The sequence below is a fragment of the Prunus avium genome, chromosome 3, assembly GCF_965620075.1.
Source record: "Prunus avium chromosome 3, drPruAviu1.hap1.1, whole genome shotgun sequence".
Classification (NCBI taxonomy): domain Eukaryota; kingdom Viridiplantae; phylum Streptophyta; class Magnoliopsida; order Rosales; family Rosaceae; genus Prunus; species Prunus avium.
In genome coordinates this window covers 7,261,732-7,276,112 of record NC_142286.1, presented here as the reverse complement: position 1 = coordinate 7,276,112, position 14,381 = coordinate 7,261,732, and the positions used below count along the sequence as shown (strand labels likewise).

General features: G+C 38.7%; 3 protein-coding genes across 5 annotated transcripts; 1 reads left to right on the top strand and 2 right to left on the bottom strand.

The window, feature by feature from the left end:
* Positions 1–1,494: 1,494 nt before the first annotated feature.
* Positions 1,495–3,030, bottom strand: LOC110750409 (HSP20-like chaperones superfamily protein). The gene is made up of 2 exons (XM_021950736.2): positions 2,393–3,030; positions 1,495–2,057 (listed from the first exon to the last, which is right to left on the bottom strand). The coding sequence occupies exons 1-2, from the start codon at positions 2,697–2,699 to the stop codon at positions 1,660–1,662; spliced, it is 705 nt and encodes a 234-aa protein (XP_021806428.1). The 5' UTR covers positions 2,700–3,030; the 3' UTR covers positions 1,495–1,659.
* Positions 3,031–3,637: 607 nt separating this feature from the next.
* On the bottom strand, positions 3,638–6,707 carry LOC110750410 (uncharacterized). 3 transcript variants are annotated; one of them, XM_021950738.2, is made up of 6 exons: positions 6,485–6,707; positions 6,193–6,326; positions 5,030–5,283; positions 4,497–4,587; positions 4,023–4,131; positions 3,638–3,941 (listed from the first exon to the last, which is right to left on the bottom strand). In XM_021950738.2, the coding sequence occupies exons 2-6, from the start codon at positions 6,195–6,197 to the stop codon at positions 3,888–3,890; spliced, it is 513 nt and encodes a 170-aa protein (XP_021806430.1). In that variant the 5' UTR covers positions 6,198–6,326; positions 6,485–6,707; the 3' UTR covers positions 3,638–3,887. The 3 variants fall into 3 exon arrangements, with proteins under 3 accessions (XP_021806430.1, XP_021806429.1, XP_021806431.1); XM_021950737.2 differs by having other exon boundaries at positions 5,030–5,288; positions 6,485–6,705; XM_021950739.2 differs by having other exon boundaries at positions 4,023–4,089; positions 5,030–5,288; positions 6,485–6,700.
* Positions 6,708–10,540: 3,833 nt separating this feature from the next.
* Positions 10,541–11,104, top strand: LOC148295520 (uncharacterized). The gene is made up of 3 exons (XM_088250306.1): positions 10,541–10,723; positions 10,813–10,911; positions 10,994–11,104. Exons 1-3 carry the CDS (start codon positions 10,541–10,543, stop codon positions 11,102–11,104), a joined length of 393 nt encoding a protein of 130 aa, XP_088106432.1.
* Positions 11,105–14,381: the final 3,277 nt, after the last annotated feature.

Genomic DNA, 14,381 nt, shown 5'->3' with positions numbered 1-14,381 from the left:
CCCCTTACATTTTAATATTATTTTAACTACGAACAAAAATCACAAAAGGGATTTTCTTCTCAATGACAAAAATTAGGGTTGGGCACGGTACGGGATGGAAGTCATCCTGGTGTCAATCCCGAATAGGAGAATCGGGACGGTATGACACGGGATGGGGGATTTTCAAAACACGTTCAAACCATACCGGCCCCAACCAGGACCAGTATGCTTTGGTATCAAAACTGATACCGTTCACCTTATGCTAAAATTTGAAATTTTTTTCTTCAGTTTTTGCAGCTGCCAAATAACTTCAATTTTTGCAATAGCTGCCAAATCAATCAAATACACAATGTTTTCATCATACTAAAAAGTAAAAACCTGTTCAAACTTCAAGTTCAAGATCAAGCCTAACAAACAAAACTTCAATTTCAATCAATACCATTCCAAATTGCCAAGCTCTAGATGCACATGACAGGCAGGCAGAGAGAGGAGAAGCACGTTTGATGTCAAACAGAGAGAGATAGTTATTAGGGTTCGATTCGACTTCGACACAGAGATGTTTGGTTATTAGGGTTCCACTTCAACAGAGAGAGAGAGAGAGAGAGAGAGAGAGAGAGAGAGAGGAGGAGAAGAAGAAGAAGAAGAAGAAGAAGAGATTGAGATTTGAGATGGATCGATCGATGGTGGAGGGAAGGGAAGGAGAGAGGAAAAAAGCTTCTGGATCTGAAAAATCTTTCCTAAGTTTCGTTCGTTCGTGAGAGAGATAGAGATGTGAGAAGATATACTAAATCTGAAATTTTGGAAATAATATTTTAATATTTATTATTTAATATTAATTAGTTACTGTACAGTACGGTATGGCACCAAACAAGATAACAAATCTGATACCGATGTCGTGCCAAACAGTAACGGGATGACACGGTTTCATCCCATTTAAGCATCAACACCAAACGGTTTGGCATGAGTTTGACATGGAATGACACGATTTTGGGACGGTATCGGTATTCCGATTATGGATTTCGGACCAATATTAAACTACAAGGACAAAAATGGGTATAAACTACATGGACCCATTAGTGTTATTTGACCTTAAAATAACTGAAAAGTTACGAAGTGAGTCAAGTGAGCTCTCCTCCTTGTGGACAAAGCATGACATGTTTAGTAGAGGAAGACTATATAAATTAGATTACTATCATTTGTCCAAAAACAAAGAAATTGTCCTTTTATTGTTGTTGTCAAAAGTTAGGAAGAGAGAGGATTTTTCTCTGGTGCCGTTGAATCTCAAACTTGAGACCACTAATCTGTAAGTCCAAACCATTTTTACACACTAAACTCCATTGACAGAATTGTCTTCATTTTGAGGCTTCTGACAAATAGCCCAAAAACTACATGCCAAGAGGCCCAAGAAAATGTAGTTTAGCAAACTCAGCTAGCTATACATTTGCATAATTCTTCCTCAAATTTGTATTTGTTATCAAATATGTACTGTGAGGAAGACTAACGAAAAAGCAAATCGAAAAGAAATGCAACACACAAAATTTTATTCATCTCTCATATTTAAACATTAGATTTCGTTCACATGAAAAGATCAACATCCATCTCAACATGAACAAATACATACATAAACACACACATTAATATATAAATATATAGAGCCTCGAAAGATCGATCAGATTCCCATCATTGTACATTCACCTCCTTCACATCCTTCTTTGGCTTCTCAGTTCTAGGAATGGTGATGGTCAGAACCCCATCCTTCAGCTCTGCCTTTATATCATCAACTTTGGCATCATCAGGCAGCTGGAGGACGGTGTCATAGTAGCCATATCTCCAACCCTCCGATCCTTCTTCCTCCTCTTCTTTGTACTCTCCTTTGATTTCCAAAACCCCATCATGAACAATGATCTTCACATCCTCCTTCGCAAGCCCCGGCACATCGTACTGCAGTTTGTAGATGTCACTTTGCTCTTTGACACGCCCGGAGAGTGACCATGGTGATATGTTGAGGTTGTCAAGCAGCCTGTTTATGTTCTCTGTTGCTTGCACCAGTGCATTTCCAAGGCCCGAGGGAAAGAATTCTAAGAAGAAAAGAATGTGTTAGCAAATTAATTCTCACTTTGAGCTTTGCTTTTTCAATAGTTTTAGTTAGTCACATTTGGGTTAATAAATATGAAAAAACAAGGGTTATCTTCAACTGAAAGTCGTGTCAAACTGTCAATAATCTGAATCACACGTTTATATACAAATTAAATAAGAGTGAAAGTAATCGATGATTCAGATTTATAGTCTGAAAACATAATATACTAGACTTAAATTTGTACACTTAAACCTAATTAAATCATTAGGTTTAAACATGATTAAACAAGAGTCTAAAATGATCAAAGATCTAGACTATAAGGGAGTGAAAAAGTACCATAAAGGGCAGGAACGAAGTTTCTGTCACCGTCCCTCCAAAGTCCCCTCCTACGTTGCCTTCTAGGGAACAACCTAGACCTTTTAGCTTGTGAAACAGCAACATCTTTGTTCTCTGATTTCTCACCAGACACCTTCTCATTAGCTTCTGTACTAAATCTCTTCACAATCTCATTGCCAACTCTGCCTCTGCTCTCACCAACAGTCCTCTCATTAACACTATGCCCCAGCACAGAAGCAGCAGAAAAAGAAGCTGGAGAAAGCACCCTCTGGTGCAAGTTTTTCAAAGCCAAACGCGCCAAAGCCATTTCACAAACTTGGTTTTTGAGTCTGAAGAATTAGGGTTGTGGGTTTTTGCTGTAGGGCTGGTTTGGTTTAGATGATGTTGACGGAGAAAAGGAGGGCTGTGGCAGTGAATTTAGAGAGGGTTCGTGTGTTGGGTGCTTTTAGTTTTGGACAATTGTAGAAGGGTCTGAGAAGTTCTGGTAGTGTCCCAGGTACGAGAGGACACGTCAGCAATTGAAGGATGGTGATGTTCTTGATCCTTCTCAAACATGCCAATGGATCAGATCAACTATGACCCACGAGGAATTTGTAGATTGTCCTTGAGGGGAAATGCATCTGATGCCACGTCTTTTCACGTTGTTTACTTGGTTTCTTTTGACGTATATCATGTTTAATACATGGCAATTTTTATTTATTTTTAATACAAGTGATAGTTTAAACTATAAGAGAGTTTCTCACACACACTACGTGTCATGAGGATTCAAATATAAAAACACTGATCTGCAAGTCAAAGGTCTTATTCCACTGGAAAAGACCTCGTTCGTGATTATGTGGCATTTTTTTGTTTTCCACCAAATTGTGTAGCTTTCCAGTCATCCATTAGAAAATTAGGAAAAAGTTACCGAATGTAGAAAACTAAGAAATTTAGAAGGGGGGATGTGGCTGCTGCTTTTCACAAAAATCTCACGCAATGGAGACAACCATGTGAAACCACATATGTTTGCATACACAAAAGAAGATTTTCTTTTGGTTCATTAGTACAAAGGCTCATAATATTTTACGCCAGCAAGCATGTGGTAAATCCTTATATTCATCTGTTTCTAAATATATATCATTTTAGGTAAGGGAACCTATTTTTACCGTAAAGCTTATGTTCACCGCACAAACTCAAAAGAAAAAGCACAAATTGCGGCATTTCAAATTATCACTGTGACGAAATTTTGCAAATGGAAGTTGAGAATTTTGCAAAACCGCCCACCGTGAATGGTGGCAGAAACCAATCCTATAAATCAGTTTGAATGCAGTACAAGGGCACATCTAAAAGGCCCTGGGAGTTAAAATCCAAGGAGAAGCAAGCAAAAAATGATGTTATAGTCAATGTACACGCCATGCTATCGCTTCCTAGTTGCTAGGAGGCAGTAAAAATGTCACAAATACTTGGATCAACTTCCGTAACTAGCCAACTTAAAAATCTCTAGTACCTCGGCTGCTCAATCGTACAACCCCTCTTGCTCCCAAACATCAACAAGAAAATCTACCATTTCCTGTTAATATCAAGAGCAGCAAATAATTAGATAGTCTGTTTCTAAGGATTACAACAGGCCTGCAGAGGAAGAGAGACTCACAGGAAGAGGAATAGGCTGAGGGAAAGGCTTGTTACTCCCAAGTAAACTTTCATACGACGCATTCCAACTGCAAAGGCAGAACGATTTAACCATGCTGAGACAATGAGTGCTGACAAAGTACAGAAAGGTACTCATGAATACTCATTGCCTACTTTACAGAGAATGAAGTATGCAGTCAAACACAATTTCCGACTTACTATGTGCAATGAAACTCGGAATGAAGAAACACAGAACATAGAAATTCTAACATTTATTGTTTTCTAATATAAAAATAAATATATTGTGAGAAAAAAAAATTCTTTTTGTCGGAAGTGACAGACAGGTTGTTGTATTCAATTGTCTATCAATTACAACAAAAATAGTGGATACCATGTATTTGGTTACGCCTTAAAAGCTAAATAGTTCTTTCTGGCAGATCTAAACATAAGAGGTCCACTAATCTTGAGTAGATAAAGGACAAAAGAAGCAACTTACCTTAATTTGGGTTCTCGAATTTGCTTTGCTGGGCTCTGAGACTTTTTATTCCCTACCCAACGCTGCCTAGTTTGGTTCCAGAGAAGAAGACCTGCAGCAGAGATCCCAAGTAAGATAACTTTAACAAGGCTCCACACACACACATTTGTCAAGACAAGAAGAGCAATGGAAGAGAAAGATACGAATATAACAAAATGACTAGAACACAAAGTGATCTACGAGTCTTGAAATCATGGCAAATATATGCACTGTAAATTAAACCTTACAAGATCGTGTCTGCAAGAAGATCTAGTAGGCAAAAGTGCGAAACAAATTGGGAAACAGGCTGTTAGCAACACAAATTTTGATTGACTCCACTAAAGGTAACTATACTGCCAATGCAGCTCAGTCTTTAGGAATGTCCATGAGGAGTCCGAATATGACCCACCTGATAGCGAGTCGATAAACCCAGTTTCCAATTTAACCATCTCAGACATATGCACATGCAAATCCAACAAAGTTACTGAAACCTCAAAAAGGAACAAAGAACTTGCCATGATTTACAAACTCAGAAGGGGTGGTATTGCTGCCAGAGCCACCATGCGGATCAAGCGTCTGGTTTGTGCTGATTGATGACATGCTTCCCTGCGACTGAACTGCACTGTTGTCCATATCCCACGTGCTGGTGGTCCAGAAGTCCTCTGATATGCTTGGTTTATTTATTGTCCGACTTTCGTTTAATAATCCTTTTGGTGGCTCATTCACTGAATTTTTCAGTGTGGTCTTACCATGGCATGCTAGACAGCCACTGCTCTGTTACAAATCACATCTGATTCTGTTAGAAATCATGTATACTCGTATAATTTAACAATACCAACTAATACAAACTAAACATCAAATCCTATACAAAATCCTAGTCAAAGTCCAAGCGATAGTTTGGTAAAACCACCGCCCTGAGAAAATTTCACCAATCACAACTACAATTTTTTCCTTTGAAAAGATGAGATCGCTATTGTCAATACAAAAGTAGTGTGAAAAGTGAACCCTGAACAGAAAATTCCTTGAAATAATTACAGAGGGGCTCAACATAAGCAGAAAACCACACAATGGCATCGCATTGACAGAATTCCAGCTCCTGGTGTCAGCACAAGTTATGAGTACTCAGCTAAACTTCTTAATCAGGATATGCTTTAAATCCAAATCCCAAAATCCAGTTTAACGAAGACCATTACGAAACATCCCTATTAATAATAATCAGAGGTATGCATTGAATTAACCTCCTAATTCCGAAAGAAATGTTGAACCTTTGTTGCTTGGCATCTGAGGAATGTGAGCCTCTGCTTAAGGGTACCTTACACAGAATTAATCTAATTGAATTGACAATTTGATAGTTTTCTCTATCAAGTCCAACAGTAGACAATTCCCAATTTATCCTGTTTACTTAACCATATACAATCATATTACTAGGCTAAGCTAAGTGGGTGAAATTCCTAGAAACTAAAATCCAAGTATAAACCCACAAATCTTATTTCCTATTCATAATTTCTCAACCCAACTATACAACCCATTTCCTCTTCTCCACCCAACAATCAAATCAATTACTGACACACAAAGATAACGAATGAAGAAAACCCACATAAAGTCAAAACCAGAAATTTCATTCATCCACACAATCTAATGAAATTTCACAACCCAGAAAAGGAATCAGAAAACTTACCCCATGCATGCAATACAGGAAATACCCAGAAAGCAATATCAGATCTACTGCAAGGATTTTCCCGGGAATGTAAAATCAATTCAGCAAAATCCGATGGAAAATTGATTACAGGAAAGAAAACCAGAGAGCCCTTCCTAAGAATCCAAACAAAAAACAAGACAAATCGATCTCAATTCAACAACGAAACTCAAGAAAACAATAAAGAACAACAAAGAGAGAGAGAGAGAGAGAGAGAGAGAGAGAGAGAGAGAGAGAGAGAGAAAAGTAAATCTTTGATGGCATAGAAACTGACCCGTGAGAAAATGTTTATTTCTGTTATATTACTCTAACCCTCTCGCTCTCAATCCTGAAATCAAATTCCAAAGGCATCAACTTCCTGAAGCAACGCCCAGAAGAAGAGATGGCCCTTTGGATTCTTTCAACTTTGCTTCTTCTTCTTCTTCTCTGGCAAATGGCAATTATTGGGAAACGGAAGGGAAAGCTACGACTGACAGAGATGGGAAGTTTATATAATGGGATTGATTAGTGGTAAGCTTGGATTCTCACCATTTAATTATTTTGCGTGGGACTTTTACCTTACCTGTTTTTACATTTTAGACCCTAAATTTGGTCAGTTACCCTTTTGTTTTTTGGTTTCCCTTTTGTTTTTTGGTCAATCAGTTTCCCTTTTGTTTTCAGACAAAGAAGTTTCTTAAAACCGAAAAAAGAAAAGAAAAAAGAAGGATTAACTACACTTTAATACCCGGAGGTTTAGTGTCAATATCGAAATGGGCCCCAAGGTTTCAATTATATAAATTTCATACCCGACATTTCAAAGTATTACCAATTTACACCCGCCGTTACGTTGACCGTCAAAGTTAACGTTATTTGCTAACGTGGCAGCCATGGGACCCACCTCATAACCTAACACCAGTTACAAAGAGATGAGACGAAGGGCAATTTCGGGAAAAAAAAAAAGAGAAATGAAATTTGAAAACCGCTCAGCTGGGCACGTGTTCCAAGGCGTCATTCCAATACCCAAGGCTTGGACAACGACATCAAACGATCTCAGTTTTTGAGTTTTCGAGAGACAGTGAGACGTAGAGGAGAGGGTTTGTTCGAAATCTTGAGCAAAGATTTGAAATCGACTGCACAACTCAAACTGAAACGGAGGTTTCCGAAAGCTGTGAAGAATATGAGTTGGGAACTTCGTCCCAAAGGATATGGAGAACCTTTCTACGGTATGTATGGTTTAGTGTGCTAAGGTGTTTTGGAGTGAAACTTTGAAATAGAGAGTCTGAGTTTCGAGTTTGGTGTCGAGTGAAAGTTTGGCTTTTATAATGGATTTTGAGTTTTGAGTTTGGTGTCGAATGGTAGGTGGTATACTGAAGTACACTTTGGCTTTTGTATGTGGTCCTACAACCGCTGGGAATCTTACCTTTTGTGTCTGTGTGTATTGACATAGAAAGTTTGTATTTGTATGTGTGTATGCGTATGTGTCTTATTGTATTTGTATTTATTTGTGGTAATATTTTGTATGTGTGTGTGTATGTGTATTTGTATTTGTATTTTTATGTGTGTATTTTAATGCAGGGGATGAGGATGGATTTTCTATTGAAATGTACCACAATGGTGAAATAAGAGGTAACTATTATGTGAATGGGTCTGTTGATTGGTTCGATTATTGTGATAAGGATAGAATGTCAATCATTGAGATAGATGCCATGGGAAAGGAGTTAGGGTACGAAGGTATGATTAACTACTGGTACAGTATTCCAGGTGACCATTTTGATGGTGGCCTAGTTAAGCTGAGTGAGGATGCAGATGTACTAGACATGCTAGTATTTGTGCCAGACACTAGGTTGATAAATATATTCCTAGAACATGTCTTGGCATGCAGTCAAGAGCAGTTTTACAGTCAAGTGGCTTCAAACATGTTTATAAATTTGGATGATGATGTTGGGACCAACACGGGGGGGTGGACAAGTATCAGGTGCAAAAGGTGAAAAAAACGAGTGTTGTAATAGAAGAGTTGAATGATGAAGGGTTGAATGAAGAAGCAGGTGGACAAGGCAAAGAGTTGAATGAACAAGGGTTGAATCAAGTAGGGTTGACTGAAGAAGGGTTGACTGATCAAGCTTCTAAACAAGGCAAAGAAACTGCTACTGTGAATAATGAGGAGAATTCTGCCAAGGGCCAAGAAAAGGCTAATGGTTGTTCTAATAAAGGCAAAGGCAAGGATAAAGCGATGGATGAAATGTCAGCTAGGGTGAAGCGTGCTTTTGGTAAAAAAAGATGCGGCATTTTAAGGACAAAGACTGTTCACCACAAAGACAAAGAAGGTGTGGAAGGAAGGGTTGAGGGCGTTGGGACAAAGTCCAAAAGGCATTCCATGAAGTTGAGAAGTGGAAGAAGATATGCAAATGCTGCAGACTTTGAAGATGAAGATGATGATTCTGTTGACAGTGAGGATTCAGATTATATAATTTCCAAGAACTTTAGTGAAGATGAAGATGATGGTTTTTTTGAAGAATGGGTGGATGACCAAACTGAATGGACAGGGGTTAAACAAACTGGGAATGAGGCTGCTGCTGATTGGCCTACAGATGTTGAATTGGATTCTGAAGATTCTGAGTGCAATGATTATTCCAAGTATAAATCCGACGATGAAGCTAATACGAATTGGCCAGAGTTCAATGCTGCAACTGACATGGCAGATCCAAAGTTTGAGATTGGCATGTTGTTTACTGATTGTAAGGTGTTTAGGGCAGCTGTCAGAGAATACTCCATCTTGCAGAATACGGATGTTGTGTTTATTAGGAATGCGGCTTTGAAGCTGAAGGTAGTTTGTGGGGACCCAAATTGTGGGTGGATGATATATGCTTCAAAAATGCAACATGAGAACACATTGCAAGTGAAGACATATGTAGGTGAGCACACATGTACACAGCTATAGGAGAACCCTACTGTGAAGTCAACATGGATAAGCCATTAATATGTTGAGACATTGAAGTCCAATCCCCAGTGGCCAATCAGGTCATTCAAGGAGACTGTTGAGAAGGATTATAATATAGGGGTGTCAAGACAACAAGTGTATAGGGCAAAAGAGAAGGCACTAAAGGATATTGAGGGCACTTTCAATGAACAATATTCAAGAGTTTGGGATTATTGTCAGGAATTAAGGAAGAGTAACCCAGGAACCACAGCAGTGGTTAAGTGTGATTTCCAACAGCAGTTGGGGCAACCACAGTTTCAAAGGTTGTATGTTTGTTTAGGAGCTGCTAAGGAAGGCTTCAAAGCTAGTTGCAGGCCCATTATAGGTTTAGATAGGTGCTTTTTGAAGAGTGTTTATGCAGGGCAACTGTTAACTGCTGTGCCTATAGACGCAAACAATGAAACCTGGGTAATTGCATATGCAGTTGTGGAATCAGAGTGCAAGGATTCTTGGATTTGGTTTCTCCAGCTATTGGTTAAGGACTGTGAAATAGTTAATCAATTTGGCTTCACCTTTATATTTGACAAACAAAAAGGGTTACTGCCTGCTTTTGAGCAAGTGGTCCCTAATTGTGACCACAAGTTCTGTGCAAGACACCTTTTTACCAACTATATGATATTGTTCAAAGCAAAAAGCCTAAGAGACAAGTTTTGGGAAGCAGCATATGCAACCACTGCCCCCCACTTTGCAAGGGTCATGGAAGAACTGAAAAAGTTGTCCAAGGATGCATATGAATGGCTAACCACTCCAGATAAACCTCCAAGGCGTTGGTCAAAATCACACTTCAACACTCATTTGAAGTGCGACATGTTGTTGAATAATCTGTTCGAGTCTTTCAATGCTACCATATTGGAATGTAGGGATAGACCAATTCTTACAATGTTTGAGTATATTAGATGTAAGCTGATGAGGAGAATACAAGGAAGAAGGGAAAAAATGCTGAAATGGAACAGGGCTATCTGCCCAAGAATATTGAAGAAAGTGGAGGGAAATAAAGCCAAGGCAGGTGCTTGTGTGGCAATGTGGTCAGGTGGAGGTAAATTCCAAGTGTCAGCTGGTGGCCATGCACAATATATTGTGGACTTGGAAGTGAGGAGTTATTCTTGTAGAGCATGGGATTTGCAGGGCTGGCCTTGTGTTCATGCTATTGCAGCCATCAATTATAAAGGGGGTCTTGATGTCATGGAGTTTGTGGATGACTGATATTTGACAACAACTTACTTCAAGACATATGATAATCTCATACTGCCTATGAATGGAATGGATATGTGGGATATGAGCGACTTTCCACCATGTCTTCCTCCTGCTTACTCTAAATAGCCTGGAAGGCCAAGAAAATGTAGAAACAAAGAAGAGGGAGAGCATAAGGGCAAAATGAAGATGAGAGAGTCAAGCATCCAAGCTAAAACTTCATTGTCTCGCATTCCCAACACACAAGACTCTCTCAAATGTGGGCAATATGGTAAAAAGGGGCACAATAAAAGGACTTGCCATAGGAATCTTCCTCCAAAAGCCAAACCTGCAACTAAGAGGAAGAGAGGTACTGAAAATACCCAGGTATAGCAACTGAATCTTATTCAATTCTATCCCTTACTAACCCAACCCTAAGCTTTTGTTGCTAACTGACAAGCATTTTGATGTTGTAGACCACTATTGATCCATCTCAAGTATCCACTTCAGCTGGTCCAAGCACCATAAAGAAAAGATCAAAGCCTCCAAGGCGTGTGCAAAAAGGGAAACCTCTGGTAAGTAACTTCTCTTTATGATGGTTATTATCAATTTTCTTCAATTTCCAAATATAAGATTAACATCCTAATCATTTTGCAGCCAAAACCAAGTAAGAAAGGAGATGCCACTTCTGAAGCAGAACCAGCCTCAACTTCATGTCCTCATGCATCTGCTTCTGTTTCTACTGCAGGATCAAATGTTGTAAATTGAAGCTGACTGAAAAATGAATTTGATGACTCACCTTTTTTGTTAGACTGGCAGTTTGTGATTAGGAGGTTTTTGTTTTTGATAAATTGGTCCTGTATAAATTATGTACTGACCTTTTTTATGGATGTAATGGCATTGACATAAGGCTCAACTACTGTGAATGCAAATACATCCACTGAAACTGCCATTTTGATGTTGAAAGGACATGAAATATGCATTTGACAATGTTATTATCTGGCTATTTTGAGCCCATTTTGAATGCAGAATTTTCTAAGTTTTTGGGTTGGCACTTCATTTCATTGTTTTGCCACTTCACTTGATTGTTTTGGCACTTCAGTTCATTATTTTCGCCATTCAGTTGATTGTTTCAGGTGCATCCATTTTATAACTTCCGTTTACATTGTTTTTGCATAATTTGACAAGCACACAGTTCATTATTTTCGCCATTCACTTTATTGTTTTGGCCTAATTTTCTAACTTATCTTTACATTTTTTTAGGCATTCCTTTGCATAGTTTCACTAGCACACAGATTGACATGGCCATTCACTTCATTTGCATACTCCTTATGATGACCATTCACTTCATTTAGATGTCATTCTTTGCATTCCGTTCACTTCATTTAGATGTTACAAAAATTCAGCAATTAAAACATTAACCCTTACCCATAACCCATAACCCTTAACCCTTACATAACAATTAAACTATTACAAAATACCACTAACAACCCAACACTTACAGAATCACACAAACAACCCACAAACAATTCATTCAATGGCAAAAGCTAATTCCAAGCTCCTCTTTTTGTTCACTCCACATCCACACATCCCTCCCAAAATGATGCTTGCAAATAGAACCCACGAAGCCACCAACAACACCCAAACCACCTTTTCTCTTTGTCTTGCCTTTTCCACTGATTTCTCCAGCTTATTCCGCGATTTTAGAAGCCCAGGAATCACTACCTTTGACCGCTCACACATGGCCGGATCAAACCATGCCCAAAATTGACAACCCTTAAAACCCTTCTTAGTCTCACGTACCTTTGCTGCACACATGGAAAATCGCCTCCCAGGATTCGAATCTGTCTAAGAGGTTCAAATTGTAGCAGCCTTGCCACACCAACACATCAACGCCTCTTCATCCATTCCGGCCAACCAATCGAATCTTCTTCGCGATTTTCCTCTCCACTTTTTTCCTTTCTCCTTTTTTATTAAAATCTATCCAAAACGAGAAACTGAGTTTGTTCGATCTCATTGTCCAAGCGTGGAGTTATTGCAGCTATGCCTTGGAACGCATGCCCAACTGGGAGGTTTTCAAATTTCCTTTTTTTTTTCCCGAAATTGCCCTTCGTCTCATCTCTTTGTAACTGCTGTTTAGTTATGAGGTGGGTCCCAAGGCTGCCATGTCAGCATATAACGTCTGACTTTGACTGTCAACGTAACGGCGGGTGTAAATTGGTAATACTTTGAAATGTCGGGTATGAAATTTGTATAATTGAAACCTTGGGGCCCATTTCGATATTGACACTAAACCTCCGGGTACTAAACTGTAGTTAATCCAAAAAAGAAACAATCCATTTTCTTATAGGGATGAAAATGTAATAAATAGGAAATTACAGCTCCCTCCCCAACATTTTTCCCTCCAATGTCCACAGTTGTTTAGTTGCTTTTCGAGGCTGAAAGCACTTCTAACAGTGTTTGGCCGGAAAGTGTAGAAGCGCTTATGCTTCTTCAAGAAGCATATGAATTTTATTTTTTTGAAAATTCAAGATTTTGATAATAAAATCGCTTTTGTTAGAAGCGCTTATGAGCAGAAATAGTTCCTAAAGAAGCCGTCTCAAACGAGCCCTAAAGGGGTACTGGTGTGTTGCTAGCCAAAAACTCTCCGATGCTCAAATTAGTAATTTTTGGAAGTGGTGTCAGTAATGAAGGGTGAAAATGGTTGTTGGGGCAATCTTGGTAATCTTGTAAATGACATTAGAAGACTTACGACATGTTTAGGAATGAAACTGAGAGGGGTAAAAGCGCTTTTTGACAACCAAAAACGCTTCTGACAATGTTTAGCAAAAAAGTTTAGAAGTGCTTTTGAATCATAGACTTTCTGGAAAAACACTTGCTATGTCCTTCTTCAGGAAGCACTCCCAAATGCTTTTCCAAGAAGCATTTGGATTTCTTATGAAAATTTTTCTATCTTTATGTACTCCTGGTGTTTCCAATCTCGAAGTAGCTTGGTGTTCGGTTCATTTTTACACATGATTTTTCATGTTATTCACCCACTATTTTGAGTTAGTTCTTGACATTTTATAGCTTTTTACTTCATTTTTGTGTTTTCTTAGATTTTGCCTTGGTTGGGATGAAAATGAGCTAAAAGTGCATTATTAGTTATAAATTCTGTTTTTGTTCATTTTCGTAGGTCAACTTCTTGGCCTGGGATCAACATGCTCTGGTGCTCGGATGAGGTCATGATCTTCATGAGACTTGTTCCAATGGATGTTAACTACAACATATCCAAATTTGAGCTCCATTGGACAAGTATTGCCTATCCAACCAATCCATCATGTTACCACAGTTCTGGAAATCCGGATTTGGCCAGCTTTTACCTCCCTTGTGTCATCTTAACTTCTTGTTACCATAACTCTTGGTAACAAGGAATTACATTTGTAAAATAGATATTTTCTGAGCTTTTGGCATCTTTGTGAAGTCAAAGCTCCATCATGGCATGGGGACAATGGGCTAAGGCTTTATCAAAGGTGGTAGTTTTATATTAAAAGGTAAAAGCTGGAAAGGAGGAGAGAGGGAGGAGAAGTCAAAATTGCAATCTGATATTGGGAGCTTTTTGATCGTGGGAAATCAGGCTATTCCACATTCTACACAACTGGAGAGCAGCTTTTGGGGAGCTAAGAGCAAGGAAGGAGAAGGAGGTGCAGCCAAGGAAGAAAGGAGAAGACTTCCACCATTGAAGACTTCAAGCTTTCATCATTTCCAAATCTGTAAACTCCTTCTAGTTATATTTCGAGTTTGTATTTGGAATAAGTATGAGCAACTAAACTCCATAGCTAGGGCTTAGGTTGAAGCCCTAAACATGATTACCTTATTGTTTTGATGCTTGAGTGTATGAATTTCTAGATGTTGTTGATGAACCCCATTCACTAATTGAATTTTATGATATGTGTTTGCTTCCTTTGCTTAATCACCTTAGGTTGTATGCATGTAGCTAAAGTTGAGAAGTTGTGTAAGATAACCAAGAACACAATTTCTAATTAGCAACAAATGATTGAACTTG